The following is a 20478-nucleotide window of genomic DNA, read 5'->3' as shown; positions in this document are numbered from 1 at the left end:
GGGCAAGACCCGGGTTCTCAAAGACGTTTTCACAGGCATACTATAGACACCCAGCAGGTACAATATTTAAAGGATTTTTATTTTATTTTTAATTTAAGCATCATTAAAATCACTGCTCCAGAAAAAAACGACCGTTTTTAAAACTTTTTTTCCATTGATACATGTTCCCTGGGGCAAGACCCGGGTTCTCAAAGACGTTTTACGACAATAACTTGCATATTAGGCTTTGAAATGAGCACTTTTGAATTCGAACGTTCAAATCCAATAGACGTCAATGGGGTTCTAAATGTTCACGCGAACGGTCGGTCCGTTCGAAGGTTCTGGTGCGAACCGAACGGTGGGGGGGGGGAATGTTCGGCTCATCCCTACTCCTCACCTAGTCGCCACCACACACGCTTGACACCATCTGAAGCAAATAAGTTTATCTTGGTCTCATCAGACCACAGGACATGGTTCCACTAATTCATGTCCTTAGTCTGCTTGTCTTCAGCAAACTGTTTGCAGGCTTTCTTGTGCATCATCTTTAGAAGAGGCTTCCTTCTGGGATGACAGCCATGCAGATCAATTCGATACAGTGTGTGGCGTATGGTCTGAGCCCTGAGAGGCTGACCCTCCACACCTTCAACCTCTGAAGCAATGCTGGCAGCACTCTTACATCTTTTTCCCAAAGACAACCTCTGGATATGACGCTGAGCATGTGCACAGCTTCTTTGGTAAACCATGGCAAGGCCTGTTCTGAGTGGAACCTGTCCTGTTAAACCGCTTTATTGTTTTGGCCACCAGCCTGCAGCTCATTTTCAGGGTCTTGACAATCTTGGTTGGACAGGGGACAGCAGATTTACACTGTTTTATAAACTGTACCCTCACTACTTTACATTGTAGCAAAGTATAATTTCTTCAGTGTTGTCACATGAAAAGATATATTCAAATAGTTACAAAAATGTGAGGGGTGTACTCACTTTTGTGAGCTGCTGTATATCTTTATACTTTTACAGCTGCTTTAAACCATAAAATGTACAGCCGTAGATACTTACTCTGGGGAGATCACAACTTGCAAGTCTGTCTGGACCAGCCTATCTTAACCTTTTTACTAAGGAGGAACCTTTGAAAGAGTTTTCAGATTTCAGGGAACCCCATCTAAAAATTATTATACCAACAGCACATGGTACTTTAGTGTGATCAGTAGGTTGTAGAGAGTTTTAAGTAAAATAATAAATAATGGGGTTTACTTAACCCCCTCTAACTATATTCTATATGACAAAAATGTTTCCAATATTAATCAGAAATTAAGTGAATGGTAATAATGGCCAGAAAAGAACAGTAAAAATTGTAATGAAAGCAGAACTAAAGTCAAATAAAGTATCTAGCGAGCAGACAGCCTATTTACAGCAGAAGAGGTATGCTATTTCCCTCCTGCAATAAAATAAACCTACCTGCCTGCTCGCAGTTCTCTCTACAATGTACACAGTGCTGTGCATTTTTACATTTCTGGCATAGTCCTACAACTGGACGATGGAAACGACGTCATCCCGCATTGGCTGATCAAGACAGCCAAAGTCTAATGCTGGTGAGGGACTTTGTGAACATCAAACCATTGAAGAGGAGGTGAGTATCTGTGTCTTTAATTTAAAGTGGTTCTAAAGCCTGAACATTTTTTACCTTAATGCATTCCTTGCATTAAGGCATGGGTGATCAACCTGTGGCCCTCCAGCTGTTGCAGAACTACAAGTCCCATCATGCCTCTGCCTTTGGGAGTCATGCTTGTAACTGTCAGTAGCTTGCAATGCCTCATGGGGCTTGTAGTCCTGCAGCAGCAGGGTCGCAGGCTAAGCACCCATGCATAAAGGTAAAAAATGTTTAGGCATTGATTTTTCCCCTTACCCCTCCCTAATACCTACCCAAGCCCTCATTTGATCCAAAGCTGTGCATGTCTGCAGCTCTTCTCTCCCCACACTCGCTGGCTTTGCTGGGCCACCGAAACCATTGGCTCCCCGTGCTGTCAATCAAAGCCAGTGATGAGGGGGCAGAGCCAAGACCCGCTGTCTGTGTCAACGCGAGCATGCACGGGTGCCCCCATGGGAAGCGGCTTCCTGTGGGGGCACTGGACAGAGAGGGGGAGCCAGCAGCGCCGGGAGGGGACCCAAGAAAGGGAGGTTCAGGGCCGCTTTGTGCAGTTCCAGAGCACGTAAGTATAAAGATGCTTGTTATTTAAAAAAAAACATCCTTTTCAATCACTTTAGGGACCCGTGGAAACCTCTAGAGGAACCTTAAGGCTCCACATAAAAACAATTAACTGCAAAATAATAATATATATATTATTGCTTTTATAAGCAGAAGGTCAATCTGCCAGAGCTTGTTTGCAGTAACCCCATAAAACACACATATTAAAACCAATTCACTACAAAATACAAATGTGTCTTGTACTTCTTTCATTGATTTAAGCAGTGTCCAGAATAAATTCAATACATTTTAGAATCTGGGCACTTTCATATGACAGCAGCAGTGTATACAGGCTCACAATCTCTTACCTTCCAAGCAGGAGAGGTGCTGTTCAGCTTCCAAATACAGCTGTGAAAAGATGGGTCTGGGGACCAAGTTGTTCGACCTCAGAGATGCCTCGATGGAATTGTGCAAAACTTCCTCAAAACGCGTCGTCTTGAGCTGCCCAGCGTACGAATTCCCCATCTTCCATAGGAGTAGAAAAAAAAATTAGCTTCCCGAAAAAAAAAGGTAACAGTTCCAATGGATTCAGACAATATATATTCCTGTAAGGTCAAGTATAAGGGTGCCAGTTAACAATTCTCATAGTGATAGATGGAGATAGAGTGATGTGAGCAGGAACACTGCAATGAGAATCTGCAGAGAGGCAGAGGATTTCTCCTCTTGTACTGTGTGATCTGACCCTGTGTGGTTTGATATATTACAGGAAACAGCCTGCCAGCAGCCACTTCCAAGTCACCAATGACCACAGGCTGACACCTTATAAAAGACATTAGAGTGCCTGTGATCCTGGAGGCTCCCCACTGTTTACAATCTGTACAGGAACATCACAGTTAGAACTCTGTGTCACACAATACACTTCTTATTGCTTCTAAAGGAGATAGCAGTGGATTTGTGCAGACACACAAAGCTAGTGTTTCTCATTAAGAGCTGACAACGTCATTGCTACATCCGAGATGAGCCGCCGTAATTGCTGGGTGTCCTATACGACACAGCATGTCCTAAAAACACAAAGCTTTTTTTGTCAAATTGAAGTACTTTTCCGAAACAAAATGTATTTTTCTTCGCACGTTTTTTTCAGTTCTGATGAATCCAGAACAGACTTCTACAAAATTTTTAAAGCTGAACACAACGAAGATAAAAAGTAAAAATAAATAAAATTTAATTGAAGTGAATGAGAGCCGTCTTAATGTACACTACTAATGTCGCTCCGACTTCAGAAAAGGTTCCTGTACTACTTCAATCCGACTTCTAGGCAACTTCTAGGCAACTTGTACCCATTGGGCTGGATTCAGATACATTGGCGCATATTTATGAGGGCGTAGCGTATCTTATTTACACTACGCCGGCCCAGCACAGAGAGGCATGTACTGTATTCAGAAAGATATAACTCACCAAGATGCGTCCAGCGTAAATATGCGCCCACGATACGTCGGTCGGAGGAAGTCTATTTTACGGCGTATCTAGTTTTCTGGGTACGGCGCAAAGATACGACGGCGCAAATTTAAACTTACGTGGCGTATATCGAGATACGTCGGCGTAAGTGGTATCTGAATCCGGCCCATTGATTTCAATGGAAGTTGCCTCCAAAGTCTGATCTCTGTCTTAAAGCGGTAGTTCACCCTGACCCACATGATGTTACCATCGAGACAGGCATTGTAGCGCGAGCTACAGTATGCCTGTCCCGATTTTTTTAACCCCGTACTCACCTCGTAGTCGTCCATCGTAGATTTCGGCTCCCGCGGGGAATGGGCGTGCCTATGGAGAGGGAGGATGATTGACGGCCGGCCCTGGCACGTCACTCTCCCCGAAGACAGCCGGAGTAGGTCTCGGCTCTTCACGGCGCGTGCGCACAGGCTATGCGCACGCGTCGTGAAGACCAAGCCTATTTCGGCTATTTCCGGAGAAGCGTGACGCGCCAGAGCCGGCCGTCAATCATCCTCCGTCTCCAGAGGCACGCCCATTCCCCGGTATCTTCGATGGACGACTACAAGGTGAGTATGGGGGGAAAAAATTCGGGACAGGCATACTGTAGCTCGCGCTACAGTGCCTGATTTAAAGGTAAAAGAAAATTTTTTTTTTTTTTTCCTGTCGATAGGGTGAACCCCCGCTTTAACTGAAGCAACTTTACAGGAAGAAAAAATTGTTTACTCAGGCAAACCTCTCCCTCCCACAGAGCTGATTATTCTGTGATTGGCCACAGCCAAAGTCGCCAGTCCTGGAGGCAACTTTAAGTCGCATTGTAAGTTGCTCCAAGTCGCACTGAAGTTGCCTTGCAAAGTCGCGCTGTAAGTCGGGTTGCCCCTGTGTGAACTGGCTCTTAGAGAAAGTGTGTGCTTGTCTTAGTTAAGAGCACTAAGTGTCACTTTTGTGTTTTGTCTGCAGCTTTGTTACTCTGCAATCAGCATGAATCACTTCTGAAAAGTTTTCCTGTCACCAAGAGAAAAATGGTGACAGGGGAGGGACATCCAGCTGATTGACAGCCTCAACTCTGTTCCTGTGTGTTGTCTGAAGGTGGGTGTGTCCCTTCCCTCCAATCAGCTTTCCAAGCTATTCTGAAGCCTCGTACACACGTCAGAGGAACTCGACGGGCGAAACACATCGTTTTGCTCGTCGAGTTCCTTCGGCGAGCCAAATTTTCCCATTGTCGGCGGTTTCCTCGTTGAAAAGTGTACACACGACCGGTTTCCTCTGCAAAAAAAAAAACCCAGCAAGCTTCTTGCTGTTTTTTGCTGAGAAACTCGGCCGTGTGTACGAGGCCTTACTGAGCTCTGCAGAGTATAACTTCAGCTCTCAGCTGTGCTGCCGCCCGATTGCTTAAAGTAAAGTAAAAAAAAATTGGGTTTAGTTATAAAAAATGAAAGTTAAACCCAAGGCCCCCCCCCCCCCCAACCTTATATATACGCATCGGAACGTAAACGCAGGTGTCAGGGGCACCTACGTATGAAAACAATGATTACAATAAACATGTTACATATCCCTGCACACAGCAGAGTGAGAGCAATATTTCTAGCACCAAACCTCCTCCATAACGCTAAACTGATGACCTATGGGGGGGGGGGGCTTTTAAAGCATTGCATATGGAAAATATAGGGTACTGAAGTTTGTTGCCATTTCACGGGTGGACACAAATTTAACGTTTGACATGTTGGGTATCTATTTACTCTGTGCAACCTCATCTTGATATTTTTCAAAAAAATAATTGGGTCATTTATTGCGTCTGTGTGCCTTAAAATTAAATTTAGTGCAATTTTAAACTGCAGTTTTGTATTTCCGAGAACTTTGCGGAAATGTAATGTTACATAAAACTATTTTATTCTCTAGAGTGTCTGCTATCAGAAAATATATAATGTTTTCTGGGGTTTATGTAATCTTAAATTTAATTTTTTAACTATGTGTGCAAAACATTCAAAAACGACTTTGGCAGTGAAAAAGGGTTAAAGGACATTTAAACCCAAGAACAAAAACTCAATATACTGCAGCTTACCACTCCTTAGATGTGGTGGCGTTATTATTCCTTTTTGCTCGGACCAGATCCCGCGCAGAACTGTCAGCCGCGGCTTCTCTGTGGAGGCGGGTGCAGAGGACATGTCTGACAATGGAAGCCCCATAGTAAGTCTATGGGTGACATTACTTCCTATTCACTTCACAGCTGTTATCGGCTGTGTCCTTTGCAGAGCTTCCGCCGCTGGAGATTGGGTTGGATTTTGTTCAAAAAGGTATGTATAGTGATTTCTTCTTTACAGGGCTAGAGAAGTTAGTGTTAGATCTGTGGTGTCTATAGATGCTGGGATTTTAATTTTTGCATGTACTTCCACTTTAAGTCACATTTTACCGCTCCCCCCACTAGTAGCAGAGGCATCGGCCATGGATGTACATACGCCATGGTCGTGATGCTTTGCTTTCTGGCCACAGCAGATAGTAGCTGTACCTGTAGCTTAGAACGTGACCCATTCAAGTGAATGGGGCCATGCTCCAACCGCCTTGCAATGCATGCAGTTAAAGCACACTAGTTGGGGGTTCAAGGGGTCAAAGCAGGCAAGTGAGGAGGCTATGCAACACGTCCTCATCGCCTGTCAAATGTTCTCTGAAGAGCAATCTAAGCAGGGATCACTCTTCAGGGAGCAACAGTAGTGTGAACAAGCCATAAAATAAAAAAAAATTCAGTAAAAATCAGTAGAGCAGCCTCCCTCCATAGAAACAGTGGAGGGGTATGAATAGCCACCCTAGACAGGAATGGCATTATTCTCAGGATTATAAAAAAAAAAAGAAAACAATTCATGGAATAAAAAAAAAAAGAAAAAGAAAACGAATGCCACCAACACTGAAATATATACCAATCAGCCATAACATTATGACTACCCACCTAATATTGAGTATGCTAAAATCAACCTGATCCATTGAGGCTCGGACATCAAAGTAACATCCACATGAATGGCAGAACCCAAGGTTTCCCAGCAGAACATTGCCCAAAGCATCACACGCCATCTCTTCCCCAGGTAAGTTAGACTTTAGAACCACTTTAAATATACTATATCAAAATAATAATCATATTATAATTTACTATTTAAAATGATTTAATATTTGACTTATAAAAGTCAAGCTTAGTCTTACCCTTTCCTGTCTCTCAAGCCTTTTGCTGGTCCTTTAATGTTGAATGGTGCTCTCAATGACCAACAAGTTAAATTGAGGGGTGGGAAGGGTAGGGCCAAGCTTAAAGTGGATGTAAACCTTCTTCTATACCCAGTGAAGTGAACAGCCTCATATCATACACCGGGATTAAACAAATCTCCCTACATAAGTTTTACATATATATCTGCTGTCTTCATCTTTATATATTGTTTAGAAAGTTCATGTCTTGTTAGGAGATTTTCTCTTCCTGTTCAGCACTGGGAGTGAATTCTGGGCATACAGCCAAGACAGCTGATTGGAGGAAAGGCACACACCCCCACTCCACATAGGCAAAGTGGTGCAGTGAGTAGCACTTTCGCCTAGCAGCAAAAGGGTCGCTGGTTCGAATCCCGACCACGACACCATCTGCCTGGAGTTTGCATGTTCTCCCTGTGCATGTGTGGGTTTCCTCCGGGTACTCCGGTTTCCTCCCACACTCCAAACACATGCTGGTAGGTAAATTGGATCTTGTCCAAATTGGCCCAGTATATATATGTATATCTGTGTGTATGACTGTGTGTCCCAAGCGTGTCACGATCCTACGGGGTAAAATGACCGCACCAGCCAAGCAGACTCTAGCTGGAAAAAGCGCCCAGAGGCGATTCAGTTTGCATGAGTTGCGCTATACAAGTCATTCATTCATTCAGAGCTATCCTGTGACATGACAAGCTCTATGCTAATCTATTTATAGCAACCTTCCACGACACAAAATTCAGGCTGGTTTTATCTCCTGTGTCAAAGAACTTGTCAGAATTTATCATGCTGGTAACAGAAGAATGGAGCAGGAGAAAACCTTGGGACTTAGCTCTTTGAAGAGAGATAAGAAAACACTGCAGATATATATGCCCAGCTCAAATTTCATGAATCGGGTTTACATCCACTTTAAGGCCCAACTTTGAGCTCTATGCACCCTATCGAGAAGCCTCTACCTTGAGACCCAGCATTATTATATTCATTTTGACGCTGGGCTTCAGTTAACTCAGAAAACTGAGGACATCTTGTGGCAAAAGGTAGTTACTATCAGAGACATCTCAGGACTGAAGGTGAGTTTTGGAGTGATAACGGCTTTAGTTATTTTTCTTTTCTTTTTTCTTTTGAAACCTCTAGAGAGACATTTTGGAAAGTAAATTTAGACTGCAGTTGGGCTTTACCTTTGGCAAGATAAGTTGAGATTTGCAATAACTTAACTTGCCACTATTCCTGGATCTACTGATTTTTTGGACGTGCTTTTTCCTTGAAAGTAAACTTTGCTTATGCCTCTTTTAATGATACGCTCAATTCTTATTACCCAGATTAATGACAGGTTAGTTCTAGATGACAAACTACCAGTTACATCTTTAAAAGTTTAATTGGTGTAGCTTTCCAGATACAAACACTGGGCCAGATTCACAGAAGAGATACGACGGCGTATCTCCTGATACACCGTCGTATCTCTTGTCGTATCTATGCGGCTGATTCATAGAATCAGTTCCGCATAGATAGCCCTAAGATCCAACACCGTCGGATCTTAGGATGCAATACTTCGGCCGCCGATGGGTGGAGTTTGCGTCGTTTTCCAGCGTCGGGTAAGCAAATGAGGTTTTACGGCGATCCACGAAGGTTTTCGCGTTCGTTACGTTGTCGCAAGTCTTTTTTTCCCATCGCAAAGTTAGTCATGGTTTTTCATGCCTTAACTTTACACAGCCCATGTTAAAGTATGGCCGTCGCTCCCGCTTTGAATTCAAATTTTTTTTTTTCGGCGTAAGTACGTTACGCACGTCGCGATTCACAAACACGTCGGGCCGCCGTAATTTCGCGCAAAGCACGTCGGGAAAATTGCGAACGGAGCATGCGCAGAACGTCCGGCGCGGGAGCGCGCCCCATTTGAATTGGGCGGGCTTGCGCCGGACGGCTTTACGTTACTCCAACGCAAGTTTACAGGTAAGTTCTTTAAGGATCAGGCACTTAGGCTGAAAACTTGCGACGGTATAACGTAAAGACGATACGTTACGCCGCCGGAGTTTTTTGTGAATCTGGCCCACTGTTCTCTAAGTAGAAACTTGCAAACATATTGGGGACTGATTACTCCCCTTATTTTAAGTTAGGTCCACGCCAATGCATTTTGCAGTGCCTTTAAAGATTTTCAGAAATGCACTACAGTCCGTTTAACAGTAGTTCCTATGGCGGTTATTTACGAAAGAAGACAAATCCACTTTACACTACAAGTGCAAACTACAAGTGCAAAGTGCACTTGAAAATGCAGTGAAAGTGCACTTGGAAGTGAGGGGAAGCTCTGCTGATTTTATTATCCAATCATGTGCAAGCTAAAATGCTGTTTTTTTTTATTTTCCTTGCATGTCCCCCTCGGATCTACAGCGACTGTACTCCCAAGTGCACTTTCAGTGAAATTTCAAAAGCACTTTGCACTTGTAGTGCAAAGTAGATTTGCCTTTAGTAAATAACCCCCTATGTGTCATGTTCCCATCTATGTTTCCTGCATTACGTCTTTTGGAAAGATGCAGGGACTTTTTTACACAGTGGTTCAATAGACTTGAATTGAATTGCATAAAAAAATGCATAAAAAAATGCATATGCAACAGAAACCTCCTCCTAGCAACATTAACACATCCCAAAAACGTAAAATGCATGAAAAACGTGCATGAAAAACGCAGAACATGCCAGAAAATGGGACTCAAAAAAGGATCAAACGAAAAAAGCATTGACTATTCTGCTCTGGCAAACTGACACTGGAAAACAAAAAAACCTCTGTATCTCCTCTGAGCAGAAGTCTACTTATCATCACAGACACAGGAAATCAGGGGAAATATATTCAAAAGGACACAGACGGCAATTAAACTATTTGTTTTTAGTATAGTGAGGAGGGGACTCAACCTTCTGAAAGGATTTATTGCTGTTTCTAAAAGGAAGAGTTCCCCTCCCTCTTTGTTCTAAAGACAGGACAGGTAATGAAAGTAAATTTTGTGACATGGCAATAAAACCTGACAGCATTCTAATGCCGCGTACACACAATCATTTTTCGGGTTCTAAAAAATGACGTTTTTCAGGCTCTAGAAAAAACAAAGTTTTTTTCAACTTGATCATTAAAACGGCCTTGCCTACACACGGTCGTGAAAAAAACGGCACTATAAAGGGGAAGTTCCATGCGGATGGCGCCACCCTTGGGGCTGCTTTAGCTGATTTTGTGTTAGTAAAAGACGATTCGCGCTTTTCTGTCTGTTACAGTGTGATGAATGTGCTTACTCCATTATGAATGGTAGTTTTACCAAAACAAGCGCTCCCGTCTCATAACTTGCTTCTGAGCATGCGCAAATTTTTCACATCGTTAAAGCCCACACACGACCATTTTTTACAACCCAAAAAACGACAACGTTAAAAATATTTTTAAAAAATAGAGCATGTTCGAATTTTTTTTTGCCAATTTTTTAGAACCCGAAAAATGCTCTGAAGCCCACACACGATCGTTTTTAATGACATAAAAAAAAACGTAATTTTTTAGAAGCCGGAAAATGATCGTGTGTACGCGGCATAACTCTTCTTCGTCTATCTACATCTATCTTTACAAATAAGAAGAAATATGGCTGGAGTTCCACTTTAATAAGGACCAGACCACCACAAGGAAATCTGTTGCTGAGAAACACATAAACACGTGCCCTTGAATACTATAGAACCATCGACACAGCTCAATAAGCAGTGCAGTGACAGAATGAATGCCATAAATGTCCCATTATTGGGGACATTGCATTATCCTCCCTCTGCTAATCTTAGCTATCACTGTCCCGTTTTATGGTCAGAGAGCGATCTCCAGACATGCACATTATTTGGTAGCGTACAGAGATGAAGCCTTCTCCTCACGTCATAGAACATACTGTTCTTGTTCAGAGGAACACAAAGTTCTCTCCACTTCTATCTGTTATAGTGAAGAAAAAGTAGATGTATTATGTCTATTGTAACGCAAGGTTCTTGGGTTTCTACAATGTATTTCATTTAAAGTGTACATACAGTATGGCTTTTGTTATCTGTAGTGTTTGTGACATTTTCATAGTAGTTTTGGGTAGAGAATGTACATTTAAAAAGAAATCCTACTGCAGACATACTGTCTTGTCCTTACCCAAGAACAGGGGAGGTGTAGCTTTGCCTCAAAATGTCCTTGTATTTTTATTCTGCTTCTTTAGTTAGGGTGGCGATTGATGTCATGGCCAGCATACTAAATTGTAGACCCGCATAGAACAGAACCTTATCTCTTCGGCACTTACTTCCTTGCCCTGGACAGAATCTTCTCACCAGCTCTCCAAAGACTTCTTACCTCTCAGCGCCGGTTCACACTACAGCGACTTGGGATCCGACTTGTGTCACCCCAAGTCACGTGACATGAGAAATTCCATTGAAGTGAATGAGAGCCGTCTTAATCTACACTACTGAAGTCGCTCCGACTTCAGAAAAGGTTCCTGTACTACTTCAAGGCGACTTCTAGGCAACTTGTACCCATAGATTTCAATATAAGTTGCCTCCAAAATCGGATCACTGTCTTAACTGAAGCAACTTTGCAGGAAAAGAAAATAGTTTACTCAGGCAAACCCCTCCCTCCCACAGAGCTGATTATTCTGTGATTGGCCACCGGCAGTCACGGTTCATGCTTCTCTACAGGTGTGGGATACATGTTTGAATAGAGGACTACTCTCTTCTAGGCTGAGCCCTTTAACCCCAATGTTTGGTAATGCTTCCTTTTCCCCCAACAGTCCTGTACTGGCAGTCTCTTACAAATTGTCAATTTCCTCCCAATGCGCAAGAGCGCAATTATCGTGTCCTGTCCTAGATGGTATCGCTTCCCTACAATTTTACACAAAATTGATCCCTCTGTTCCTGATACCTGGTGCTGCTGTTTGCAGGCTCTTGGCACCATGTCACACATTTGGGGCACCTGTCTAAAAATTCTCCCGTTCTGGGACAAAATACTGCATTTACTTGATAAATTTACAGGAAATCAAACTTCCGAATGAACCTTTGTTTACTGTGCTGCCAGGATCCTACAGACAAGTCAAACGCAGTCTTAGCAGACATTTTATCACTGCTGCTCGCTCTGTGATAGCTAGACACTGGCGGTGTTTGGAGGTCCCTTTGATGGCTGAATGGGCTTGTGAAAAAGAATATGCTCACCACCTGGGATGAGGACAAATCATAATTTTATAACCACACATGGAGAGCATAGTCTTATTTTCGATATTTCTCTCATTTTAATTGATTTGTCTCTACACCACTGTGACACACAGCCAACTCTGAGGTCCTCCATGGGTGCCTTGTTGTTCCTTTTTTCTCCCCTCCTTCCCTGCTCCCCGTTATTGTGTTTTTTTTTCTTTTCTTTTTCTGTCTTCTCTTCTATTACCTCCTCTTTTTTCTTTTGGTCTACAATTAATAATAATTGTTGGGTATCAAGCCAGAAAGACAATTGTCTTTTAAATACCTGTTATCGTTGTTTAAATTCGAACAGAATACCTTATGTTTGCTATTTTATGAACCAATGACTGGTCCTGTCTCAGAACTAGTGGGTTTCTTATATTGATAATTAAGGCTTTATTTAATGTTGGCATTGGTATCCTCTATTATCAGTTTAATTTGTGACTTATTTTTCATGTTTCTGTGCTATATACACTATGATACACTTATTTAGTTATAATCCTCTATGATCTTAGATGTTTATCATCTTTGTAAACTTTCAATAACCAAGTTTAAATATAAAAATAAATCCTACTGGAATTCTCCTAAAAAGAAATTCTAACTATACAGTATGTAAAATTACTGCACAACAGCATTTCTCTATACATTGCTGTACATGATAAATAAGGCCCTGTACACACGACCGGTTCATCCGAGGAGAATGGCCCGACGGACCGTTTTCATCGGTTAACCGCTGAAGTAGCCTGATGGTCTGATGTGTGTACACACCATCAGTTCAAAAAACGATCGGGTCAGAACGTGGTGACGTAAAACACACGACGTGCTGAAAAAAAACGAAGTTCAATGCTTCCAAGCATGCGTCGACTTGAGGATGCGCGGGTTTTGAACCGATGCTTTTGTGTACTAACCGTCGGTTTGGCCCGATCGGTCAGCGGTCCATCGGTTCGATTTTAATGCAAGTTTTAAAATGTTGGTCCGAAGTACAAAAGACTGATGGGCCGTACACACGGTCAGTTTGGACCGATGAAACTGAACCTCGGTCCATTCTCATTGGTTTTGACCTGTCGTGTGTACTCACTGTAAAGTCATTTTCTTGGAGTACACTGAGGGACATAGGAAGCCATTCAGATTTGAGTCACAGGAGGACTGGACACTGGCAAACAAGAAAAACGTTAGGCCAGTCTAGAAAAACTCCCAACTTCCAGCATGCCTCAGTTCAGTAGCAAACTAATGGCCCATACACACGATCCGAATATCGTACAACGGATCGTACGACTTTTTTCGCTTAATAGTCGCAAGTAAATAGAAATAGGTTATTAACCACTTCCATACCAGGTACTTACGCAGCTTCCCGCCCAAGCCAATTTTCAGCTTTCAGCACTGTCGCACTTTGAATGGCAATTGCGCGGTCATGCTACACTGTACCCAAACAAAATTGGCGTCCTTTGTTCCCCACAAATAGAGCTTTCTTTTGGTGGTATTTGATCACCTCTGCGATTTTTTTTTTTTGCGCAACAACTAAAAAAAGGCTGAAAATTTGGAAAAAAAATTACGTTTTTATTTTTTTCTGTTAATTTTTTTGTAAATAAGTTTTCTCTTTCAATTACGGGCACTGATATGGCGGCACTAATGGGCACCGATGAGATGGCACTGATGGACATCGATGAGGTAGTACTGACGGGCACAGATGAGGTGGCACTGATTGGCGGCGCTGGTATGCGACACTGATGGGCACACATAGGCGGCACTGATGGGCACACATAGGCGGCACTGATGGGCACACGTAGGCGGCACTGATGGGCACACATAGGCGGCACTGATGGGCACACATGGGCGGCACTGATGGGCACTCATGGGCGGCACTGGGCACTCATAGGCGGCACAGATGGGCACTCATGGGCGGCACTGATGGATACTTATGGGTGGCACAGATGGGCACTGCTATGTGGGCACTGGGCATGGATGGGCACTGTGGGGTGGCACTGATGGACACTGGGGTGGCGCTGATGGACACTGGGGTGGCGCTGATGGACACTGGGGTGGCGCTGATGGACACTGGGGTGGCAGCACTGATTGTTGCCAGTCAGTGCCCATTTGTGGGCACTGACTGGCATCTTTTTTCTTTATGTTTTTTTTTTTTGTTTTTTTTTTTAGACTTTTTTTTTTTTTTGGCTTTTTTTTTTTTTTTTGCCCACCCTGGTGCTCCAGGGTGGGCATCCCTGGTGGTCCAGTGTGGCGATCCGAGGGGGGGCTGCGCTGATAAACAATCAGCGCTAACCCCCCCTGTCAGGAGAGCCGCCGATCGGCTATCCTCTACTCGCGTCTGTCAGACGCGAGTGAGGAAGAGCCATCGACGGCTCTTCCTGTTTACATCGTGATCAGCCGTGGTTGGACACGGCTGATCACGTGGTAAAGAGTCTCCGCCGGAGGCTCTTTACCGAGATCGGAGATGCAGGGTGTCAGACTGACACCCCGCATCACCGATCGCCGCGATGCGCGCCCCCACGGGCGCGCGCGGCATGAAATCCTGCAGGACGTTCTAGAACGTCCTGTCAGGATTTCATAACCACTTCCCGGACGTAAATCGGCCATAGGCCGGGCGGGAAGTGGTTAAAGTCACGAAAATTCTCGTACGACAGAAAAAAATCATCGGAAGTGATGTCATGTATTGTAATGTATTTGTATTGTATTTTTGGACGACAACTATACTGATTAAACGAAAATCGTACAATCTAACATCGTACGAGGAAAATTTTCATGCTTGTCCGATCTAATAATATCGGATGGACTGTCGTGATCGGCTCTCGAAAGTAGTGTACACACGATCCGAAAATCATACGATTCTTCCTCGGACGATCGTTTTCGTCCGATATTCGGATCGTGTGTATGGACCATAAGAGCATGACCATAAACCTAGAACACCTGGACTTGTGTCCTTCAGTGGACTCCAATTCAATGATTTTACAATGAGTACAAGAGTCCAAATTCTGTCTCCTCTATTGAGGGACACTGGAAGTAAATTACCTCTAGCAGGACGGTCGTATGCTGCAAAGACAGACAAATCACCCCAAGCTTCAGGATGTCGATTTGGAGATGTGACTCTTCCTACAACCAAGTCCCCTGTATCGGCAGGCTGTCCAAGACCCCTCCCCAGCCCAATAGGCTAACACCCATTATGAGGACCTTGCAAAAGACGGGACGGAAACCCAGCATGCAGGGAACCAGTAAAACAGTACCAAATGCAGTTTACATTTGTAAAAAAAATTATAAAATGTATAAAAATATAAACATCCTACAAAGAAATATAACAAACTGCAATAAAAAGTGTGAATCTTCTTGTTAAAAGGCATTTGTTGTGTCAAATGTATTATTGTGCTCTAAGAACTGAAGGTATTTACCCGCAGCCACTAATCAGATTCAAACTTTCAGGAAAAGTCTGATGCTAATTGGTGCTGAGAAGGACTACAATTCTTAATGGGAAAAATTTGATCCATAAGCCCTTCTCTGGCACATGGGTTTTTTTTTTTTGCTTTTGACATACATTTGTGAAGCAAAATTAAAGGAGTTGGAAAGAATGTTCGAATTTTGACCTGGATCTGCTGGAGAAGTGGTTACTTAAGCATACAAGTCAACTTACAACTTACAAGTCACATAACACAATTATTGTATCCTCTCAGTTTTAGCAAGATATAAAGTGCAGTGTGTGTGTTTAAAAAAAATAATAATACTAAATACCTTCTTGCACAGCTCCACTGTGCGGTAACGTGATCACCTTCCGCTCTCCTCTGAGAGGCTTCAAAAAAGGGTAGGCTCGGGGGCAGAGAAGGAATATCTTCCTCATTCTCTTCCTGTCCATTTAAGAAGCCCCTATTAGCCAGGGAGTCTTAGCAATGCTGCACAGGTGCCAAAAAACTATAATGCCAGTGCCCATATTCCTTTGCCAAACATTGAAACATTATGCCTAGTGCATGCGCATGCCCGGAACTGCAGGGCTCACCAGCTCACAACAAGGTATAAAGGCTTCCCAGCTGGGCCAGGCAGGGCAATGGGACAAGTCAGTATGTGAGGTCTGTTTATAATTACTACTTGGGTAAGGCGAGTAATGACATATCAACACATTTGTTGAAAAACTGCAAATGCATGTCCTTGGTAGGCCCCTGATTTACACTAAGCAGCCTTCTTCCACCCCTCCTGCTGTTGCCAGAATATTCTCTCCACTGGTTGTTTGTGGGAAATGAGCCCTCATAGACTTCCATGGGGTTATCTCCGGAGACTGAAAACTTTGGGAGAAGGTTTTTCATGGAAATCTACAGTAGGCCATTGGTGAGGATGATTGGATGTTAGCAATATTGCAGGTCATGGTTGTCCCACTCAGTGTTGCCAACCGTCAGTATTTTTACCGGCGGCCAGTAAAAAACAGCCAATTTTCTCCTGCCAGTAAAAGTAAAAGGTTGCCAGTAAAAAATAAGGCTGTGGTCCTAGTTGGTTAGGTCTGGAGCTGGCTGGGATCATCCAAGTGCCTGCTACAGTGTGATCGGGCAGCTCCAGCGGAGGCGGTGCCTGAGCATGTCGTGTGATGTCATGGTGCAATGGAGCCAAGCAGAACGTCCAGAGCCTCATGTGTGGGTCTGCGATATGGGAGCAAGGCAGGCTGGGACTGGGACCATCAGTGCTGTTTAGACTGGAGTGGACTGGAAGGACCATTTGGCTTGGAGAGAGACTGTCACTGTGAGTCAGGAGGGGACATGTTGTGTCCATGAGGTCTCATCATCATCTGGGCTACTGCACACTGCTGTCAGTGTCACTGTGAGTGTCAATTTATTGTGTGTGTGTGTGCCCATTCTAATTTCTTGCCCTCCTGAGTCCTGTCCCTGAGCTACTTATTTACCGTAGCAAAGCTAAAATAAGAAATACCGTATTTATCTTCGTATAGCGTGCCCCGGCGTATAGCGCGCACCCCCAACCTGGAAGGGAAATTTCCTGAAAAAAAGAAAATACTTACAGTTTAAATGCCCCTCGTCGGTGTCTTGCCCTGCGTCCATCGGCGGCCTTGTCCGGTCCGGCGTCCGTCGTCAGCCCTGGTAGTGTCCTCGCCGCTTCTCCCACGCTGTTTCTGAGTTGATCCCTGCTTCCCGCGCTGTGTTTGAACGCCGTCGCCGACATATACCAAGCGCAGTACACTTGGGCATGCTCTGCCACCCTTGGCTTTTCTCACATAAAGGCTAGGAGGCGGCACAGGGCGTGACCGCGAGGGGAGCCGAGCCTGGCCGAGTGTACTGCGCTCTGTATATGTCGTCGGCGGCGTTCAAACACAGTGCGGGAACCGGGGATCGGCGTATATCGCGCACCCACGATTTTCCCCTTATTTTAAGGGGAAAAAAGTGCGCGGTATACGCCGATAAATACGGTATGTGTTTTGCCTTATTGTCTACCTTAAATTATAATGCGAATTCATATTGTATTTGTCTGTAGCCTAAGTATTCAAATTTTCACTTAAAACTGTAATTTTGTAACTTTTGGAAATGCCAGTAAAAACTTGCCAGTGCCAGTCATTTCTGGGTGTTTTAATTTTTTAAATTTTAATCTGGTAGGTTGGCAACACTGGTCCCACTTAGGTAGGTGAGAAGTTGATGGAAGCAGTTGAGTAGATCATGTGGGCTAGGAAAGGTGGGCTAGGAAAGGTGGGCAAGTATACTTTGCCAGAAAGTGCACTCAGCCGTTATAGCGTTGAAGACTGAGATGTAAAGTTAGAAGATGACAGGTCCATATGGGAATGGAATATTTAAAAAAAAAGGAGAGCGGCTTTAAAAAACATTTCTCCCTTCATCTACAGAAGTTTTGCTTGCACCTCAGGCAAGTATCAGTCATAAATTAGACGATTTTAGCCGCTGTTCCAGGTGCTGTGCCTATAATCACGTAACGCTCCTTGCTAAGAGGAGAAAGCTGCTAAATATTCAGTCAGGTCGCCATGACATGAATGTACTTTGGTCCCCACAGCGCAGGAGACATTTTCAAAGCTATCTATTCAGCCTGAACAACAACAAAAAAAAAACACGCCACAATACGACAGAAATGTTTTCTGTAAATGTGCGTACCCAGGGCTTTGTCTGCTTAATAGGAAGATTTAACGTCTCTTTAACACTCAAACATTTGGCTGGGTCAAGCTGTGCTGGGCCAACCAACCTAAAGCACAGCCATTGTGATTGATGAGTAAACTCATGACTGCCTTTCTTAATGGCTTTGCAGAGAATAGCACAAACCATTCCTGAGTCTAGCAAACAGCCGAAAGTCATAGTTTATCATATGTTGTTGTAGTGAATGAATAAACAAATGAATGAACAATGAAGACCACTAAGCAAAAAGGGACACTTAAAGGGGTTGTTAAGGTAAAACAAAATGTCCCTAAATAGCTTCCTTTACCTTAGAGCAGTCCTCCTTCACTTACCTCATCCTTCAATTTTGCTTTTAAATGTCCTTATTTCTTCTGAGAAATCCTCACTTCCTGTTCTTCTGTCTGTAACTACACACAGTAATGCAAGGCTTTCTCCCTGGTGTGGAGAAAGCCTCTTGAGGGGGGAGGGGGCGAGCAGGAGGGTCAGGACGCTATCTACTTTGCAGATAGAGAAAGGAGCTGTGTGTTAGTGAGCGTCCTGACACTCCTGCTCGCCCCCCCCCCCTCAAGAGGCTTTCTCCACACCAGGGAGAAAGTGTCACATTACTGTGTGTAGTTACAGACAGAAGAACAGGAAGTGAGGATTTCTCATGCCACGTACATACGATCGTTTTTCAAAATGAAAAAAAACCAATGGGCTAGATTCAGAAAGCCTGCCGTAAGTTTGTGCGGGCGTAGCGTATCTCAGATACGCTACGCCGCCGTAACTTAGTGAGGCTGGGGCTGGATTCACAAAGAACCTGCGCCCTAAGTTACGGCGGTGTAGAGTACATCTGCCGGCGTAAGCGCGCCAAATTCAAATTCTGAAGAGGTGGGCGTGTTTTATGCAAATAAAACATGACCCCATGTAAATGACGTTTCTCAGGAACGGCACATGCGCCGTCCGTGAACGTATCCCAGTGCACATGCTTCTAATCACGTCGCAAATAGTCAATGCTTTCGACGTGGACGTAATTTACGCAAAGCCCTATTCGCAAATGACTTACGCAAATGACCTAAACGACGCAAAACTCGACGCTGGCCCGACGTCCATACTTAACATTGGCTATGCCTCATATAGCAGGAGCAACGTTACGCCGGAAAAAGCCTTACGCAAACAACGTAAAAAAATCTGCCGGGCGCACGTACGTTTCTGAATCGGCTTATTCAGCTCATTTGCATATTCTACGCTGAAATCGTCGGACGCGCCACCTAGCGGCCAGCGTAAATATGCAACTAAGATACGACGGCGTAAGAGACTTACACCTGTCGGATCTTAGCCTAATTTCGGCATATCTTGCTTTCTGAATACAGAAAGAAGATACGCCGGCGCAGCTTTGAATTTATGCGGCCTATCAATAGATACCCCGGCGTAAATTCTTGCTGAATCTAGTCCAACGTTTTTAAAAACGTCATTTAAAATGATCGTGTGTGGGCTTCACAAAAAAATTAATTCGAACATGCTGCATTTTTTAACATCGTTTTTAAAAATGTCATTTTTCGTGTTGTAAAAAATTATCGTGTGTGGGCTAAAACAACGTTTTAAACCCACGCATGCTCAGAAGCAAGTTATAAGATGGGAGCACTCGTTCTGGTAAAACTACCATTCATAATGGAGTAAGCACATTCATCACGCTGTAACAGACAAAAAAGCGCAAATCGTCTTTTACTAACAAGGAATCAGCTAAAAGCAGCTCAAAGGCGAATAGAACTTCCCCTTTAGAGTGCCGTTGTACGTGTTGTACGTCACCGCGCTTTGTTCATCATTTTTCAAAAACGATGGTGTGTGGGCAACATCGTTTTTAATGATGAAGTTGGAAAAACGTTGTTTTTTGGACATGCTGAAAAACGATTGTGTGTACGCGGCATCAGAAGAAATAAGGACATTTAAAAGCAAAATGGAAGGATGAGGTAAGTGAAGGAGGACTGCACTAAGGTAAAGGAAGCTATTTAGGAAAAACAAAATACCTTTACAACCCCTTTAAAGTGTATGTCTGGTTAAAATATTATATATATTTATATATACATATATACAGTACTGTGCAAAACTTTAGGCAGGTGTATAGAAATAATGTACAGTAAGAATGTTTTAAAAATATATATGTATTTTTTTGTTTATTTTTATCAATTTTCAAAATGCAAAGCAAGCGAACAGAAGAAAAATCAAATTAATATTTGGTGTGACTACCCCTTGGCTTCATAGCAGCACCAGTTCTTACACTTGCACACTTTGTACACTTGCACAAAGTCAGTTTGTAGGATCA

The 20478-nt window shown here is 43.5% G+C and overlaps 1 protein-coding gene across 1 annotated transcript in view; it reads right to left on the bottom strand.

Moving 5' to 3' along the window:
* Positions 1-20478, bottom strand: part of GREB1 (growth regulating estrogen receptor binding 1) — a 213598-nt gene that overhangs the window by 159670 nt on the left and 33450 nt on the right. The window contains exon 2 of the mRNA XM_040348569.1: positions 2529-2685. Coding sequence (XP_040204503.1) covers positions 2529-2685 — 157 coding nt within the window. The remainder of the gene's footprint in view (positions 1-2528; positions 2686-20478) is intronic.

Source organism: Rana temporaria, chromosome 4, assembly GCF_905171775.1.
Source record: "Rana temporaria chromosome 4, aRanTem1.1, whole genome shotgun sequence".
NCBI classification, from domain to species: Eukaryota; Metazoa; Chordata; class Amphibia; order Anura; family Ranidae; genus Rana; species Rana temporaria.
Note: the sequence above shows the minus strand (reverse complement) of the source record. Positions and strands in the feature narration are given on the sequence as shown.